The 20,841-nt window shown below is 41.2% G+C and overlaps 1 protein-coding gene across 3 annotated transcripts in view; it reads right to left on the reverse strand.

Annotated features, from left to right (window-relative positions):
• Positions 1-20,841, reverse strand: part of dcc (DCC netrin 1 receptor) — a 235,949-nt gene that overhangs the window by 71,252 nt on the left and 143,856 nt on the right. For all 3 annotated transcript variants that reach the window (XM_035391858.1, XM_035391859.1, XM_035391857.1), the window contains exons 8-9: positions 6,160-6,316; positions 3,664-3,818 (exon numbers count right to left, since the gene is read on the reverse strand). In XM_035391858.1, coding sequence (XP_035247749.1) covers positions 3,664-3,818; positions 6,160-6,316 — 312 coding nt within the window. The remainder of the gene's footprint in view (positions 1-3,663; positions 3,819-6,159; positions 6,317-20,841) is intronic.

Here is a 20,841-nt window from a genome sequence, read left to right on the forward strand (position 1 = left end):
CTGACCCAATTTGCCTTAAAGTGTGCCTTAAACTGCTCCGAACTTTTCCCTCCAGCGATTCATCAGCATAAATATGAGTATGTAGACAGCAGAAATCCATTCAACACTCAGGGATTACAATCATTTTCAAACATGCCCTACCATCCCCCTACAAAATCTCCCCTTCAGCAGAGTAACAGAGAGAGAGAGAGAGAGAGAGAGTGAGATGTAAAAGGAGCATGGTGTGTTTATGGATATGCTTTTCAACAGATTAGTGCCCCGAGCAGTAGCAACCTCAGTTGGGAATTTCACTGGGGTATGTCGGCACAGAAGCCCCATCTTTCACACCAGGGAACAGAAGAGGTTACATTTTCTCTAGGACTAAAATAAATAAATAAATAAAAATGCAGCCTTCAGCTACATGGCTCTCTTTGGTCTCTCAGCCTTCATTTTTTGTTTTTGTTTTCTGTGGTTGTTACAGTAAGTTTAAAGTAGAGCCAGGTAACCAGACCAAAACTCCCGCGCACACAGGCTCTATTTAAAAAAAAAAGATCTCATATCGATTTTTTGAAACTGTCATGAAAGAAAATCAAACGAAAATATTTTAATAAGAGCCTGTCTTATTAGAGAACCTCAATATCAATTAACTCGAACATTGTATGATTAGGTAATGTGCAGAGTATGTGCAATATTGGTTTTTCTTTTGATTATTTATTTAAAAAATAAAACTACACAGTGCTATATTTACCAGAAATAGAAATTTGACCAAACACATTTGCTTAATTTGCCTTCTTCGCATACCAGCCAAAATTCAAATGGACAGAAATAATCTACACATTAGATGCATAATGCATGTATAATTAATACTAACCAAATCAGATATTACATTAATCTATTAATTGATCCTCTATAGAGGTGTTAAAGGGGACTTGGTTTATAATGAGGTGTGCAAGTTTTGATACATCTTTGAAGTTGAATATTCACAAGGATCCATAATTAAACCTTGTGTATAGACCATTTCATCCTTACCACAGGATGGGATACATTTTAAAATGTTGAGTAAAGCCTAATTGTGCATACACATGTGTTGCTGTTATTAATAATATGTGGCCTCTAACTGCACCTGAAAATATCAAAATATATGTTTTGACGTTATCAACCTACCTACCATAGGATGACTAACCTACCTGCTATATTACTGCACAAGATGCTCAATTTCAACACAAAAAAGAACAAAGCCTCTAAAAATGTCAATATGAACAAATGAAAATGAATTTCTTTTCATATAAAAATTATACTGTCCTCACTCTGCTTTCCTAGTTGTTTGCCAGCATGCAATGCAACACTGTTATAGTTTTGGCATATATCCATTAAAAAATATATATATAAATACTGTTTATTCCAGTTAGTTATTCTCAAATTCCATATTGGATGCAATTTACAGACAAGACAAATGTTTTATTGCAAACCTGTAATTACAGTCTAGTGTATTTTATGCTTTCACTATCACTGTCATTCATATTGTAAGCAACCTCCTTGGTTATTACTTTAGAGCTTGCATTCTGTAATGGACTTCTTACAAATGCAAATTATAGGTTGTCTTATAAGAATCTATTTAATTAGGAGCAATAAATCATCTTGGAAATGAAGCTGAGGAAGAGCTTCAGAATATTACAGAAGACATACAGTACATATTTGAAATATTGTGTTACATTACATGTCAGTTAAGGTCGACGGTTTTAAATGGTGGTAAATGATGTTTGAGACTGTTGCAATTTTGAAAAAAGGCCATTCAGGCCTAGCTGGCTCCTAAATCTGCCTCTAAGTTAAAATGACCTTTTTTACATCATTAAAGATAAAAACTATAATGTCTTTCTGGAGATTAAAAAGATTCTCTCATCTCAACATTGATCGTTTAGAGGACTGTTATCTGTCCATCATGACCTTTTTCGCGATAGCAAATTTGATGAGATTTATGTTGACTAACAAGAATACATTTCTAAAGATGTATAATGTATTTACAAAATATTTACAAGTATGCCATGATCAAAACTGTAATCCAAAACTGTGTGTACTGAGTACATTTACTTTCAACTAACCATCCTTTTTTTTTCTTATGACTTAAATATTACAGAAAATCTAATCAGCTAAAAATCAGGCTGATTCACATTTCATGGCTGTAGTTTTGGCAAGCCCATGACATTGTCATCATAATAGATGCTATATCTGCTATAATAGGTATAATGATGCAAAATACTCAAGCTCAATAAATGACAGCACTGTGGTAAAGAGACAAATCAACCATTTTACAAATATGCATATCTGCATACAGTTACTAAAGTCAATTTAAGATCTATTCACCTACAAACAAGGGTTAACATTCGGGCTGGTGAAATACTGTATTTAACCTCCATGTGTGGCTACCTTTGTTGTTTTCTTTACTCTGGGGTGTTCCTCCACACTGTTTCCCCTTTGAAACCCGTGTTGAAAAGGTACTCCGCTTTAAAAGGTCATCTAACACGGCGTTATTAGAGTGTCTCATTAAAAGGTGAGCGTACAATGTTTGACGGGCCTCTTTTTTTCCACGACGGGAGGACTAATAGGAGAAAGGAATCTGCTGAAGGGGAAGAGCCCCAGCAGCAGCGCTAAAATGCGATTAGCGCAGATTTAATCAGCTTACAGCACGCAGAGCCTCTAAAGGTGGCTGCCACACAAACTGCCAGATGCCAGAAATGAACAGGGCCTATTTTCAGCCTAGCGCGCCGAAAGCCTGAACCACAGCTGCAAATTCATCCCCTGCCCTGCGAACACAGTGTCTGATCTCCACGTGCATTTCCGTGAACAAAGGCATCCTGGGAAGGACATACTTGTGGCTAGTGTGTGCGTGTGTATGTGTATGTGTGTGTGTGGTGGGTGGGGTTACCATTTATAGCATAGGAATGTTTTGTGTTTTAAAAGTGAAATCCATCCATTCATCCATTTCTGAAACCACAAATGCCCACGCGGACATGGGGGGAACATGCAAACTCCACACAGAAAGGCCCACGGTCAGATTTCATACTCTTGCTGTGAGGAGAAAGAGCTATTCACTGCACCAGTGTGCCACCCAGGATGAAATCCTTTTAGAAATATATTTTATGATGTACATTATGTACCTGCATGCATGATTCCGGACACAAGCTGACCGGCTACAAGCTACAAGGCAGTCATCACTGACATCAGAATGCACAAATACAAACGGAACTGTATACAACTTTCATGGAATGTGTAAATATTCGGTCATTTAGTTTAGGGAAACACTGATAATTTCAGAGGAGCTGGTGGTGTCCTACCCTGCTGACTGTGACACTTTAGCTGTGCCTTTAGCATCTCTCACCAAACATTGAGCTCTGTTTTTATATGCTCTTTAGCTACCTGTGAACTCCAGGTGCTTGAGCTTCAGATCCCTGCACATCTCAATTGCAAATTATGTAAGATAGCGTAAGATTATTTTGAGGATGGCCTCCAGCTGAAACCTATTTTGAGTGGTCCTTTGAAGAAGCAATAAAGTGTAGAAATCCTTGTGGCATTCTCGTCAAAAAAAGCATTCCGTTATTTTCTGAATTAAGGGAACCTGAGCCTAAGCACTGTTCTAATACCTATCCATGACTTCTGCTTTATGTCTGTGGTGTTGGCGGCACTTACACTCTGGCTGTGTGGAGACCGTGACAGGCTGTGAGCTCTCTCCTGGACCGAGCTCGTTGTAGGCCAGGACCCTGAAGCTGTACGTTGCCTCTGGTTTCAGGTTGCTGACAGTGAACTGCAGTGTCCCAGCCTCAGACACATTAGTAGACCGTTCCCTAAAACATCCAAACATAACACAATCAGCATGCGGCATAAAAAATAGCAAGCTGAACCAAGAATTATGCTTAAATACCACGCACTGCCACCCAGAATTGTGATACCCACAAAGCATGCTCAAACAGACCTGTACTCCGAATGCTCCTCACGTCCAGCAAAACATTAACGGCAATAAAGTATGTGTATGCTTGTCTCTGTGTTCATGTATATGGTGGTGGGGGAGGAGGGGGGGGGGGGGGGGGGGGGGGGGCTGGGGGTTGGAGTACCAGGGGGGAACGGTAGCTTGCGAAACTCAGTAAAAACCAGAAAGAAATGCTTTCATCATATCCCTAATGCCCCCTGAGCGAACATGTGTCAAGCCTGCGTGGAAATATGGCTGAAACGGATGATAAGCGAGCGAACCTGAATTAAAATAACTCAGCTGTGGCAGCAAGAGGCCAGTGGGCATCAGGCACAGGCTGGCACACTGTCAGAAGCCCCAAATCACTCTCCAAAAAGCCGAGGTGCGTTTAGCCGCTTGGCAAATCACGCCCCTCATTACACCGCCAATGCAGGGCCTGAGAGCTCAGAACTGCACAGAGCTGTGGCCACTCAGCGAGAGAGGACCAGGCCTTTCATGGAGAGGGAAAAATGAATAATAACATGAAAAAGAAAACTCTCTGAGCCCAATTTAAACTTAAACAAGGAGGCAGCCCTAAGTGGCCATTCACCAGAGCATATGAGCACAGGGAGACAGTGTGTAGCTCTCACCCTTCCAGCTTGACAACACAATATTCACAGGCTTTTCCTCTTGTTCTTAAGCTTATTGACATTTCTCTTTTTCCCCTTTCTTTTTTACAAGTGAAATCCTTTTAAATTGATAGTAACAGGCCTACACAACAGGGTTTTCTTTTCGTTATTTAATAGGGCACTGTTGCATTTGACCAGGAAGCACACAAGGCAAGGCTTTCTGTTTTCTCTTACGTATTTCTTATATTTGTTATGTGCTTCACAAAAATATGTCTTCAAGTGGAAAATGTACTTTCACACTCTCTTATCACAGGACATCAGGCTAACAGATAGCCCATCAGGCTAATCTACTTGCTTACTAAGGAAAGAGTAACCCTTTACACTACTTCAGTATTAGAAATGCATTAAAACAAGAGACTGTACAAGAACTTTCAAATGTTGACATCCCTCCACCATATACATTATAATTCAGTGGGTAACACATTCTTATGATGATTCTGCTCCATTAGATTACAATAGTCAGTTTATAACCAGGTCTATGAATAAATGTATAAATGTGTATACATCCGCCCTGATATTTTTGGAAAGATTTCAAATAATGACAGTTACCTTCATTAAACGTTCCTTAGAAAACAATATCAATATCTTTTTATTGGTTTCATTTTAAACATGCTCTGTATAATGTTCAATTATGCTCTACTTTCAATTTGAGAATTAGCAATAAGAGTCCATCTACTTCACATTTGCCCATTTCTTTAAAGCAGTCAATACTCTCTGCGTAAAAAGCTGCTCATTGTCTTGCTTTCCTCAGAGCTAAGGCCTGTACAGAGACTTTCTTGGCAGTGGTTTCTCAATTCTTTGAAGACTAAAGGAACATCATCTCTCTGCCAATCTCTCAGACATTATGACAACTGACTGGCAAACAACAATATCATACCGTAAACAGAGAAGGGCCTACAATCGAAGAATCTAAAACAAGCATTGAAGAATTTTTAAGATATGTGAAAAGGTTCAAGTATTGTATTTTAGCCATTCAACTACTCCTGGCCTCAATTAATTAAGAGAGATACATACCTTTATACATGCGCAGAAATCTCCCATGACAATTCACATAGCTTTTGCTTCTTGGATACATAATCCAAGGACAATTTCATTTTGCCAAACTGTACTGCTTATTGTCCTGCACCACTGTCAATTTTTTAATGTTCTCCAAAAACATTTTTAGGGGTAACAGAAGAGAGGGGATATAAAAGCTATATGGGGCAGCATCATCTGCACCACATTGAGAAAAATAATGTGCTTTTAAAAAACAAAAGAAAACAAAACACCTGGACATGAATATCTTCTTCTCTGTTTTACTCATTCATAATCATGTAAAAAAACGTTGAACTTATGGTTGGCCATATGCTGTGCAGCTAAATTGTCAGCTACAAACCAAGTATCCTTGTGTTCAGGTGCGATTCCTGTCGCATTAAACGTGTGCTGGTGGTAACATCTCTTTAAAATGCAAGATAGACATAGCATTATGTCTTCACTCGTATTATCGCAGTCAGGAGGCCATTTAATTAACCATATGCCAACTATGATCTTCTCCGTTCAGCACACACATACCTGTTAACGCCCTCCTGTGTGTAGTAGATGGTATAGGTCTGGATGTTCCCGTGGGTCTCCACTGGGGGGCGCCAGCTGAGGCGCACAAAACGGCTGGACACTAGGACAGGGACCACATCACGGGGAGCGGAGGGGAGGGCGCCTGAGCTGGGGACAACTGGTGGGGGAGGAGAGGAGTAAGTCAAAGAGGTAGGGGGCACAGGGCTCGGGACCTCGGGGGCTGGCGTCGGGGTGGCCTCTATAACGTTAGTAATTTTGGGGGAAGAGTGGGGGGAGGGGGGGTTTCAAATAATGGAGGAGCATGACCAGGATGAAATGAAAAGATAAGGAAAAAAGACCAAGAAAAAGAAGAGTGATAAAAAAGATTATAGACAAGAAAGTGACTAATCATTAGCACAAGTTATTTGCTACTGACATGAGTATCATGAGTATTTGCATCATCATGATTACTACATAAGTGCTGAAAGTTGTGATCACATTAACAGCATACTCTAATGTAATGGAAGTCAGCCAGAAGCCACAGTGGGTATGGGAATGCGAATGAGCAGAAGCAGGCAGTCAAGCAGTCAACATGAACAGGCACATGTACTCAGCAAAAGTGTAACCTTGGGCCCTCATGAGTGCTTATGCTGTTCCAAAGCGCCAAAAGCACTGCCGTTATAAGACCTACGCTAAACAGCAGATGCATTCAGAAATTAATATTAAATTAATCCAGCTTCACAATTGCATGTTCATAAATAGCATATCCACATCCTGACTGCATGAATCATATAACAAATTAACCATTATCTGCTACAACTAAACCCCAGTATTTCCCAGAATGTGCATAAAACCCCAACCTAAATCAAACTACAGAAGGAATACAGTCCAACCTAATGTTTGTGTGTGTGTGTGTGTGTGTGTTTATACTTTATAATACAATACGGGGACATGCCATTTCACCCTGCCTGTGGGAAACTGAGGGGGTATATCCTGTGTAAGGGTTCACAAAAAATATGAAACAAAACAGGGGTGCACAGTGTGGAGGTGCACTTAACGAAACGTGCTAAACTTCCCAGAGCAAACAGAACACTCGACTTGGTCTTTCTGCTATCCCTCCTCAACAAAGCTCACTTCCTTTACCCCTTCAGACAGGAAGTACTTGTGCTGCATACATTCAGTGCATGAACTGAATAGTACAAAAATGTGTGCATTTGCAACTTCATATAACCACAGTCTAGTCCTAAAAAATACTTTATACATTCAAATTCAACGGCCTGGTGTTGGAACAGTTATGCGCATATTATTTTGCAAGTCTCATGCGAATACACATGGTAGCACTGTCCATCACTGTTTGATTTCATCACCAAGTTGTCCGTTTATTTTAAACAAAGGAACAACAAAATTGACTTGGCCAAGTTGATCACTGGGGTTTATATAAGAGAGGAACACTGTTCACCTCAGTGTTACAATTTACCGCTTCATTTGGCACTAATACATTTCAAAAAGGATTTTAAACTTCTATGATAAAGACCCATATCTAGCAAGGACATTTCTATTTCAAAGGTGTCTCTACATTTATTGCAGGGGAATGTTCGCATCATCACCGTACCTTGTTTTTGTGATATTGTGCCAAAAATTACACGGCTTTCATCCCACATTTCAGTCGTAAAAAAAACCTTTCACAGAAAATAGAGGCCTGCACCTGGGAGTAGTACAGTAAGCAAGCTACAGTGGAAAAGGTTCAGTCGCCCACAATTTTACCCATCCTTTTGAAATGTTCTCCATGTTTTTATCTCAGAATCATAAATTCTGGAGAGTGCATAACTGATTCCAGCAGCTGAGCTGCATCACCATTCCTCTAGAAGACGGCATTTCTGTCACAGATGAGTCTGTAGGCATCTGAATGTTAGCTGTAGCACTATAGCACTAGCGTTTGCTTCATACACTACCCAGAAGTACCCATCCTTTTTGTTTTCATTTTTTGGAGGGCATAATTGGCCAGAACACTGTCCAGAGAGGGAGGGATGCAGTCAGGGGGTCATCGAGCACCAGTGACCCACTTGCCCCCAACCTCACTCGGGTCGATTGGCCATCTGTAGTGTGCCTGCAGATGCTGCACATTGTGTACCCCTCACCCTCTCAAACCGGTGGAGGCTGCAGTGACCAGGCTGGCTCATGAACGCAACCAGGCGTCTCAAACTGGGAGAAAACTAAATAAATCTGGGATGAAAATTGTTAAGGACGAAAGCTGATTGAATGCAGGCCTTAAGACTTTAAAATTCCGTCCCCGGATTACCAGCAGAAATCATTCGGGTGTCTGTCTGAGGCAGCCGAATGAAGACGTTCTGCTATTGCATAACTGCAAAGAAGGAGGAATCGATCGTGTCCAGTGCTTAGAATCCGAGCCCGGTTGCATTCCTAATGCATCGATACAAACAGCTCAATAGTGTCTGTGAAACCGAAACCTCCCCCGTGTGAGCAGCGGCCCACGAGAGCAGGCGAAGAAAACAGAGCAACTCACTGTACTTTAGATAATTGAAAAGCACAATTATGTGCTTACACTAAGTGAATCTAGGAAGCGCCCCTTGCCAGTCCGTGTTCATATTTTCATCGCGCTCTTAATGACCACACTGAAGCTCAAACTGCTGGGAATGATTCCACATTTTTTTCATTGTTATGCTTTCCTCCTATTATTGTGGCCATTGTGAATGATAAAATAAATGCTTCCTTTCTTTAAAATACAGTTTAACGGCTCTTGGTTTAACCGGCTAAATCGAGTGAACCCTCTTTCTCATTCAAAGACTACCTTGGTACTCACATTATATGGAATTCATAAACTATTTATTTAATCATTTTGAAATTGCAAATTCACTCCGCTGACATTAGTCATTTTGGAGGCATGTACTTTACGTGTACTGTATTACAGGTAACTGGCAGAAACAAAATTTCCTGGCTGGCCTCTATTCAGACTAACCACACCATTAATTTTGCATTGAGCATTTAAGCAAAATTATTTTTTAATGCATTTTAATTCCAAGGACATGAACTGAAATATTTGTGCTTGAAATAAGGTTTAAGAGTTACAAATTTAAACAGGTTCTCGAGTACAATATTCTTTGTGAATCTGTTCTTCTCACTGTCCCTTGCTGCATTATTTTGGAAGTGACTCTATAAGCCTGAGGTAAATAATGATAATTTTGTTTCAGTTAACCAGGGTATTTTCTAAAACAGCTCACCAGGGCCATATTAACCTTGCCATTAGTGTTTTCTACAACTGTTTCAATGGGTAAAATAGGGACACCAACATACCTGCTGTAGTGTATATACACTGCAGGATCAGAGGAACCGGTAAAGTTAGCCACCCTGTATATGCCGCTGAGTGCATAATCTTCTTACCTCCTGAGCGACATAGCTCAGGAGGTAAGACCGATTGTCTGGCAGTCGGAGGGTTGCCGGTTCAAACCCCACCCTGGGTGTGTTGAAGTGTCCTTGAGCAAGACACCTAACCCCTAACCCATAACTGCTCTGGCGAATGAGAGGCATCAATTGTAAAGCGCTTTGGATAAAAGCGCTATATAAATGCAGTCCATTTACCATTAAATGCAGGATTTCCTGATTAAATATGTCACATTTTTATTTCTATATTTGTTCGCATTCAGTTTACACAGAATTTTCTCTTATCAGTAATAACCATTATTCATTTAAATGCTGCATCTTTCATGTGTTATTCAATCTAGATGCACACGTTGCTGTTCTATTGATATAAACTGGCCAAAATCAAGCGATCACAGTAAAAACTGTGGTTTTTGCCAGTGTGCTGTCATTGCAGTATTACTATGAACTCATACAGAATTATTATGACTGATATAACATCATTCTAGTGTCTGCTGGCGCAAGTGCTCATTAAGTCTGATGGCCTGTTTCCATGATTGAAAACCATTTATCTAGGCACTAAGCCACGGTAAAATGGAGTATGGTTTCTACAAAAATTCCTAATCATCATTATACATCTGAACACATACATGTAAGACTAAATACATTGCTTACAGTAACTTTGAATCCTTTCATTTTTAATGAAAAAATTGTTCTATTGTGGAAGACATTTTCCATTGCAGCAGGGTTGGAATACTTTTTGAGCCTGTATGTAACCTTGTCTACTTAAGTCCAATTTCCCAAAGTCCATTGCCATTTGTGACATTCCTATGTTTTTCTACAATTCGCAAACTACCAGCTTTCTTTTGAGATGTTTATGCTTTCTTTTGACAGTACAGCGGACAAAACGCCATTAACGGTCAAAATGTAATCAGAGCATCTGGATTTGTAACAGGAAATCAAGTACTCAGCAGTTTGGCAGAGCAATATTTTTAAATGCTCGGAAGTCTACGTTGCTGCTGCAGGTAGAATTACCAAAGACATACAGTATTTAATGTTGTAAGAAATCGCCTACATCAAATATTCGGACCATTAGTTCGTGTCATTGTATACTGCAATACGTAGCAACATGCTGACCATTAAAGCGAGCTTGGATTCATTATACCTTTTTTTAGTATGCTCTTGGGGGATAAACCTTTTGATTCAAACAAAAACCTTTCATTTCTGTCTCCGTTCCAAGCTTGAGATACCTTAAGCACCACAAGGAGATGGCTCTGTCGCAGTTACAGGCTCCATTAGTCAAATGTACTGTCCTCCAAAGGAGCCTTTCTCCCTTTCTCTGTCAGTGCCCCCCACCCCACACCCACCACACCCCTTTGCAGCCCTCTGCATCCACTGCTGTGTATAGGGGGAGAGCGGGAGGGTGCAATATGCTGGCTGGGCAAGCAGTGCCCTTCAAGCTCCATAAATGTGTTTATCTGAGAAGAAGCACGCCTCAGTGGGCAAATAATCTTCCTCCCTCTGACTCCAACACAGAAGAGGAGGGTGATTAGCTTTAACAAAAGAAGCCTTTGAACAGAGGGTCACCCGATTTCCAGACAACACAATTACCTCTGTTTTTTTTACCCTCTCTCTCTCTCTGTCACTCTCTGTCTCTGTCTCTCTGTTTCCCTGGCTGTCTCTGTCTGTCTCTCTCTGTCTGTCTGTCTCTCACGCTCTGTCTCTCTCTCTCTCGCTCTCTTGAACACAAACCAGGCAACATATTGGCAGGACTACAGTTGCGCTGTTCCACTTTAACAGGGTAGAGCAGGCCACAATACACAATACAATTTCCCTTCTTCTTCTTCCTCTTCCTGCCCCCCCACCAGTTCTCATTCTGAAATGAAAGCACCCATAGGCTCATTAGCCATCTCTAACCCCTTGTAGCTAATCAGCACAAAAGCCTTGGCTTAATGCCTTAATTATTGAGAGTTTCATTGAGACACAAAGCGAAAAGAGCGACCACGTCGTCGGCTCTGGACCACCCTATCGAGGTGCACTCACAGCAATTAAGGCAATAATGAGGATGTTTGGCTTTCAACATCCACTACTTATAAAAAATCATGTACATTTCAATGCACATACAGAGTTGCACATGCAGTTTGCATACTCGCATTGAAATGCATGCAAATGGAAAGTCTGCCAGTGTTTGGGGAGATTGCTCTGCCCAATTCGGTCCCAGTCCCTGCTACCATCTGTTGAGAGCGAGGAAATGCCTGGCATCTCTACACTCTCGGTGAATGGCCTCACGCTGCACTTCTGCTCAATTTCACGGCAGATTAAAGTTCAATCGTGGGATGCTATCTCTCCTTTGGGCTCCTGGTTCCCTCACAGTTATCTCTTTCGCATAAAGTCAGCATTTTACCTTTGATTGATTACATGCAAAATGCAAATAATTAATCAGAATTTAAACAATCAAATTCAAGGCCCAGTTTTGGTTCACATGCAATGCACCTTGTCTTTAGTTAATCATTTTTTAGACCACATAGTATCATCTTTCCATGACTTGTAAAGAAACCATTATTGTTGAGGTAGTAACAAAGATTTTAAATAATACAATAAAAAATAATAAAACTCATCTGATTTAATTACTAAAATATAATTACTCATTTACTTGAAAAACAGCCAAAAGCAACTTCATTTCGAAATTAGACATTTTTTTGTCTGTATGTATTATTAGATGCCCACTTTTGCACCTATTTTCAACTGATCTATACTCCAAAGACATTTCCGAACATCTGAATATCTACTCTGTGTATAGTCATTTGAATGATATAACAATAATCCCCTCTGGCCTTGAGAAACATTAATATATGAAGCCAAAGTATTTACAAAATCAAGATAAAACACTAATGGTCATATTTTCCCTTCAAAGAGTTTGGTCCCCGCTGAAACATATGGAGCAGACCATAGGGCAGCAGATTCTCTGCCATATGCGATTCCCCCCGCATAGGCAAGGGTTTGATCCCCACTACGGCACTTTCTAAGCTGTGGACCCATCTTTCTTACCGTCTCTGGTTTAGAAATACCTGTAGAAATAAGGCCAAAAAAAATGAAGGGCGGGCAGTCTGTCCTGCTATCAAAAAATAAATAAATAAATCATAATAATCTCGTCCCTCTTGCAAGTATTATAACTTTATTGGCCTGCAACTATTTATTCTAGAAAAGATACATGATACCTTTTAAAACTGTCACAGTAGATTAGCCACACTTCATTTTTGGATGTTATATTTTTAAGGATTTTAGGACACCTACCATTATAAAGACATGCAGTGCCTGTCTTTGAAATAACTTTGGACAGACAGATATGTCTAACTTTGTCCAGATACCTTTGGACAATGAGAGACAGACGTGTTTTGCGTTGCCAGTATGTTCAGTATTTAAGCAGTTTCTATTAGAGTGCGGGGTTTCCATCTTTCCTTTTGTGCAGCTTTATAACCCAGAGTAACCAGTCTTACGCAGCTGCTGCTCCAGGAAAGATAAGAAGTAAGACATGAAGAGAGGTACAGGTGATCCACAGTCTTCTTAACTTAAGCTATGTCCATTAACAAAAGCACACCTTCCTTAGCAGTTAACCCGTATGTTCTTTGCTCTACTTTGTGACGAAACGCACACTACTCCACCCCATTGTATGTTTGCCTTCTTCCACACAAAAAAGAAAAAAGAAATTTGTATCAAATATTAATGTTCAATTAATTCATCATTGCGGTCTTGAAAAACATTAAGGCCCATATTCACAAAGCTTCCCTGTGTAGGAGTGGTGAGCCGAGGTCAGTGACCTGGAACACTGGAGCTGACTCTAGATCAGTACTTTGAGAGTCTTCGTGAATATGGACCAAAGTGCCTTATAGTAATGGTGTTTTGAGAGTTCTGGCTTTGGATCCTACGGGCGTTACTGCTTTCAGGTCTGCTAGAAGGCCCTCCACCACAACAGGTGAATACAGGACGCCATGTTGTAAATTCTAGGAAGAGACAGAACTCTGAAAGAAAAATATTTTTCCACTTTCCTCCATTTCACGTCTTTGGCTGCAGGCGCACAGCCCTGCGGAGTTTGTCATACTCCATTACCCAAGCAAAGATGAATATGTTTTTAAAAGCGTGAAAAAAGAAAAGGGAAAAAAAGGTCATTAAGTGATAGGTAAATCCATCTAAAAGACACTGGCTGTAATGGGGTCCATTCTGTCCCCTTCATCCATTATGTCTCCAGCCAGGCTCCGCACTGTACCTCTCTTCAGATAACGTTACTGAATAAAGAAGACAGATGTTATTTGCCCCCAAATAATGAGATTGCCACGCGGTCAATCACATCGACTGTTACCAAAAGTGACAATGTGAAAGTGGAGTCCCCCGCGAGCTGCCGGAGTCAGCTGTGTTTGCAGTTCCTCCACCCCATCCCCTGGCTCTGGTGAAACGTATTAAAAAGCAATGTTGCCAGGCCACATTCTGCCAGGGGAGAGCTGATGGGAATTTTCGCAGCGAGTTTTCCGTCTTACGTGTCGTCTGGCTGTCGGGTCCTCCGCTGGCTTGATCAATCATTGTGGCGGCACACAGACGGTTATTGTTGACCGTGACAAAAACGATGTTCATCCAGGAAATTCCTCCCAGCCAAATGGAGCTGGCCAAGACTCCTAACAAAAGCCACTGTCACACTTAAGGCACAGACGGCTTATCAGAGACTTTGTTACACTGTAAATTGCAGATAATACGACCATGAATAGTGACGTATCATACATCATTCCTTGCGTCTTCATTGAGGCATATAAGGAATTGATACTAATGGTGAAGCTGAGGCATAAATACTAGCACCTCCTCTTTTTTTATTACACCATGGTCAAAATGTAATCTTTTTCATTTTAAAAGCAAATACAACGTGAATGGGATCTGTCAGGATTTATCACCCCAGAAGATAAGACATCCTCACAGTCCTCTCGGTCTGAAAGGCCTGGATAGGAATCTTCAGATCAGCATTCATGCGCTGAATTATTTCAGCTTCTATTATTGACATGTAATTCTTTCTCATTCCCATCTGATTCTCCTCCAGACACTCGCACAAAAAAAACCCCTCTTTTTTTTTCTTCTTTTCTATCCTACACAATAACAGTAATTTGTTAACCCAACTGCAAAAAGCAATCCGGTGAGGAATCCAGTCTCGGAATCGCCAACAGGCCTGGCTCCAAAGCCAGATGATTGAAGGATTCGGTGAACCGTGTCCCTTCAGAATGCCATTTATGACTAATGCCTTGTGACAAAGGATGTCTCTTCAAACTCTGTTGTCTTTCTTTCTCCCGCTGACGCCTCTGACAGATCTGAGGCGTCGCAAAGGATGAGACGGCCTTTATGCAGAAGGCTACTTGTACCGCAGCCTATTCCCAGTAATGGCGCGCGTTTGTGTGAGTTTTGCAAGGTAAATTTGTGAAACTGCTGAGTTGGGCCAAACATTCTGATAGAGTGCCCGTTTGCAACAGTGCAGCATATAAAATTAATGAGGATGAGAGTTGTGTACTGCGTGTGATTTCCTATCCTGTTCAATGCGCGTGTTCGATTTTTCCTGTGTTCCTTTCCTCAGATAACCTTCTTACACAGAAGAATCTGCTCTATTCTACATGCGTGATAGAGGTGTGCAGAGACAATGCTATCTGCATCTGTATTTGCATTCAGAATGGGGAGAGACAAAGAAATGTCAACTGGGGACAAACTATCGACCAATTATTAAGCTTTTCATTAGACAAATCTAAATAGAAGTTTCGCAGCTATTTCATAGATGTATGTGTGGAGAAATGCATTTACTGGTCATACAAATTACAGGTGCTTCACTTGTCTGATGGTGGAATGACCTCTATTCTTCTATTTAACTCAATTTCTCCATTTGAATTCAATTTCTGTAAAAAAGAAGAAAAAAAAAAGAAAAAAAAAAACCTTCTCTGCTTTTATCTCACAGGTCTGGAGACAAGCACCCCGTCACTTTGCTGCTAAATGACCAAACTGTAAATTGCTTACAGACACTACCAGTGTGGCACACGGGACAATTTGATATTAAATTTATCAAGTGGTGTCTTATTTTGAAGAGGAGCAGCAGGAAGACACTTAGAATTGGAATAGATCCAATGTGTGTGAATGGAAGGTGGAAAAATAAATAGTTTATAAATATTCTACAGCGAGATCAACAAAAAAAAGACAAGATCCACAAATCTGATGCGGCTTCAAAATTATGCTACCAATGTCTGATGATCAACAGGCTATGCTAATCGGCTGGCAATGTTGGCTACTTCAAAAAATACATATTCAGTTCTAATTCGTCATCATATTGACCATCCCATTTTAATGGTCTTGCACGACTGTGAAAACTATATACTGGTATTTAAATACTTTTAGCATTTGTTAGAAGTTAAGTACTGCTAATAGCCTAAGCCTACCTGAAAACAGGCTTCTGATTGGTAGTTAGCTTGCACATCTGTGTTGACACTATAGTAGGGCACATTTTCTTTTTTTCTTTTTGAATGTCTAAATACCAAATATTTGAGTATTACTATTATTCATACATTATTATTAACACACACACACACACGCAAGCACACACAAAACCAGGATGATCAATATGATGGTGGCATATCAAAATATGAAATAAATTTAATCTAGAAGTTCTCATTTTGGCTAAAGCCTCTCTAAAGTTATAGACCCAAATAACAGATTGAACAGTGCCTACAGTATCTGCACCAGAATACGCGCCGAAGCACGGGAATGAATGAGCAAACCGTCAATGACATGGCTGTTAGTGACAGGAAAGTAATGGTCTCGCCTTAGAGGTGCAGAACATATGTCACACGGCAACTTGAAGATGCGGGACCACGGGCGTGTGAATGGCGGTGCATAGCAACCTCCCGCCACCTCATTAGAATTCCAATCAGTTCCAGCCTGCTGCTGGGCGTGTGAGATCCAGTTACGCCGGTAATCGATCTAAGAATTCCTTGATCTCACCACATCCAAACGGCTCCGCAAATACTCGCACATTAAAAATACACCTGCATGGAGAACAAAATGCACCTCCCCTCCCACTGTCCCCCCTGTGATGGCCCCCGTGATGGATAGGTATATACGCCTGAAAGCATGTCTGCTCTACTCTCTATATGCAAATACATTTACTTGATGCTGGATTAAACATAACATGCTGTTATGCCACACATTCATTTTTACCAATATATTTTTTCCCTCACCCGACAAAAAGTGCTAAAAAACTTTTAAATGAAATACAGTCCATCCTAAAATTATTTTCATGTAGAGTAACATTTTAGCATCAAAAAAGCCTTTTTACTTTCACTTTTTTTAAGGTATCTGACAATTAACGCATTTCAGGGATGAGGTAAACATAACAATCATACAATCATGTAGCCTCACATCAAAGGCCCATATGAGACAGATTTAAAAATTGATGCTTTTGAACTGTGGTAACACCATAGTAAGGAGAAGAAAGCTGAAAAAGCTCTTCTGCCTCACCACATCAACCTGACCACAGCACAATATGGAGCTGTGCCATACCAGCACACAGTGATTATTCTTCCCAACTAGGCCGGCAGAGGTGCCTAATAGAGAATTCAAAAAGACTTTGTCGCAAATGGGAAAGAAGTGGAAGTATGTGTTGCCAAGGCAACACTCAGCGATCCCTGGTTAAGGCCGAGTCGAACTCGCGCTTGACACGGGAACAGGCCAATGGAAGGGAGCAAGGCATGATGGGAATGGATGAAGGCCTGAGTTGGGAGGGGGAGGTGGGCGGCCCAGTAAGGTCAGGTGCTCGCCACAGAATATAAATCTGTCACGTCTAATATATGGTGAATGTTCTCTCTCCCAGACACTTTCAGCTCTCAGCAGCCAAGGAGAAAATAGGAAGACGCTCAACCATGAATGCCAATCACGCCCCCCCCTCCCCTCCCCTCCCCTCCCCATACACCTCCCCCTTTTCACAGACCAGGGTGAAATATTTACATGTACCCCTCTCTCCTGGTGTGCCATGTGACCCACTGATGGCAGGACCTGTCCCAACACTCGTTCAGTGGGTCTGGTCACAGATGATGGGGCAAATGAACACAGGTGTCAATAATTTATCCCCATCCAGGATTCCAGCCTCGGAATATTAAGCAGCTTTTCCTGGGATAACACTTATTCAGCAATGGTGATCGTACTTCATTTGGGGGATTTTTACTGCACAGATTACCAGCTGAAAATGTCACTGCAATGCAAAACTGCAAGGTAAGGCACGCCACTTACAATGACATAAGTAACAGTGCAGCAAGTCCCCTTTATATATGTTGGGGAAAATATATTTTTTTTCTTGATTTGAAACAATTTACATGTGAGTAAAATGCAGATTCACAGCTTTTATTACATTACAGCATTTTTTACACTTAGTCCCCCATTTCAGGGCACCATAACATTTGGGACAAATGACTTCACAGGTGTTTCTGATTAGTCAGGTCTGTTCATTTGCTTCCTTAGCACAGGCATAAGAAAGTTTTCAGTATTTCATCTTGATTCCAGGCTCTTGATTGCCTTTGGAGTCTGTTAATGGCATTTGTCAACATGAGGACCAGAGATGAACATCTGAATGGTCAGATAACAGTTTGCTAAGAATTTTAAGATTTACTTGTTTCAGAGTGATGGCAAGAGCAAAGTGTGAAGGTCAAAAGGAACTGCTCAACATCCATAGCACCCCCATCCATCTGTGAAACATGGTGGAGGGGGTGTTATGGTTTGGGCATGCAGGCTGCCACAGGTACAGGCTCACTTGTCTTCATTGATGAAGTAACAGAATGCAGCAGAATGAATTCTGAATTGCACAATCTTTTCTGCTCAAGTTCAACCAAATGCCTCCAAACTCATTTGATGGCACTTAATCATACAGCAAGACATTGATCCAAAATATACTGCTAAAGCAACAAAGCCAAAAACTGGGAAATTCTTGACTAGCCAAGTCATTCACCCAGTCGGAATCCAAGTGAACATAAATTTCATATGCTGAAAGAAAACTTAAGGCAGTTAGCCCCTGAAACAAGCCAGAGCTGAAGATGGCTGCAGTACAGGCCTGGTAGAGCATCACCAGAAAGCGTACACAAACCCTCGTGATGTCTATGGGTCACTGACTTCAAGCAGTCATTGCATGCAATGGATATGTGACAAAGTACTAAACATGACTATTTTTATTTACATAATGCTAATGTCTCAAACATTGTGGTACCTGAAATGGGGATATGTATAAAAAGTGCTGGAATTTGGTTAAAATGGAGTACAGAGCCAAATTAATAAGAAAAAAAATATCTTTGTCCCAGACATTATGGAGGTCACTTTCTTGAAAATAATTAAAAAGAGATCTGCTCTACCCTATCAGTTGCCTGTAATGTTGTATTTTATATAAAAATATTGCCAGCCTTGTGTACTTCAAAGAAAATGAAGGTCGATTTTACAGTAAAATAAAGACACAGATGAGGTCCCCATGCTATAGAGGGATTTTGACGGGACACAATGCCGTTAAGAACCCGCCATTGTTTCCGCATTGTTTCAGTCAAGAGTCATCTCAATGAATAATTCAAACGTTAGCTCCTGGCCACTGTTTGGAAGATATAACCTATCAATTTATATGAAAAACAGAGCCATCTAAGTCCACCATTGATATGCTGTGTGAGGCTGTGATGCTGGGCCGGCGGTATAGGGAGGGAATACAACAGCTATGATAAAATAACGATCATCAGCTCTGCGTACAAGGAATACCAATGCCACCAGGGCTCCAGGCTGTGTTTCCTGGAGTTCAATTAACATTCAGTCAGCCAACACTGTTTTTTTTTTAAATACCCTGCCAATTAGCATCTAAACGTCGGCTAGCCTAGCGGTATGGAGGCACAACACAAGCAGTTACAACAGGCTGGGGCACGAGGCCGGCCATTTTCTGCTAATTTACAGACCTAAAATGTTTGGGGAGGTGGGTGGGGGGGGGGGGGGGTGGCAGGCTATGATGGTTTTCATTTGGAGTCTAGCTACAGCACTTGAAGCTGTACAGTCTACAGAGAATTGGAGTTCAGACAGGTTAGACACTGCTACTTGCCCTGCTGAATGATCCAATTAAGGATCCTTTGGTTTTTTTCCCTTCATTAATCAAACACCAGGTGAAGGCCCAAAAGCATTCTGGGAGAAATGATAACACATTCTCTTCAGTGGCTGAGATCCATCTGCTGTAAGACACAGACCATCATGATTATTTCATCTGTGGTTGAGCCCGCAGGCATATGGACCTGTTTCCAAACCCACCTGGAACAGGCTGTTTTCTCCTGGGCTGCAGTGAAATAAAAACCGGTCGGCACAAAACAGTTTTGTCCCGCTGGGAGATGGCTGGCTTTCTGTAAGACAGCTTCCCCTGGGTTACCACAGCCTGCTCACCAGGGGCCTAATGGTTACCACCCCCTGTCAATGAGAGATGTCTCCTCCTCTTGGAGCCAACTGTCCCATTCAGCTTGGTGTGGCCTGCAGTTTGGAAAGAAGCTAATGCTGCTATGCTCCGAAAGCAGGAGTGGGTGGTGCAGTTGGCGGTGTGGCAAGAAAAGAACACAACCAGCGATTCACAATAGGAGGAAAACATCATGTAGCCACCATAAAAGAGAGGCTAAAGGCTAAAGGCTACATGACTCCACTGAAGGTCTACCACAATGAAATCTCCTAGTCATCTTGTATCTATGACAACAGTGTACACAATATACATTTTTGACCCGAATATGAACTGAATCCATGAACTTGCGGAAGGATCATCTCTCACCCGTCCGCGATTGGTTTCTACGATTCCCTCACAGTTTATCGAGCGCCACTTCTGCCGCCTTTGAGGGAGCAGGCTCTCGTTACAAATGTCAGTTTATTTACACAGCCTCAATCCCCACAGGTGAGACAGTTTTATAAGAAAGACCTACAGTTTCTGAAAAACAAATACATCAAAATATAAAGGAAATGCTTCCAGGCAATTTAACATTTATTATTGACCCACAAAGCCTAAGTGCTATGGGCCAGGGACTGCTCTGTGTAAAAAAAAAACGCATTTATAACTGCATCTGTTTGCAAGCCTCAAGAGGAAGTTTGACTGCCGTTATCAGCGTTTTGTTGTTTCCCCTGGGCTCCTGCTGTGGATTTAAAGGATACTTTTAAAAGAACTTTACAGCAGCTTTTGCTTCAAAAGGCATTTTGATCTTAGGAATTTGTTCGGCCTTTTTTGTTACTACGGTTCCCTTTTTCCCCCTTCTTTTCCCACGTGGCAACTGTTGA

The sequence above is a fragment of the Anguilla anguilla genome, chromosome 14, assembly GCF_013347855.1.
Source record: "Anguilla anguilla isolate fAngAng1 chromosome 14, fAngAng1.pri, whole genome shotgun sequence".
Lineage (NCBI taxonomy): Eukaryota > Metazoa > Chordata > Actinopteri > Anguilliformes > Anguillidae > Anguilla > Anguilla anguilla.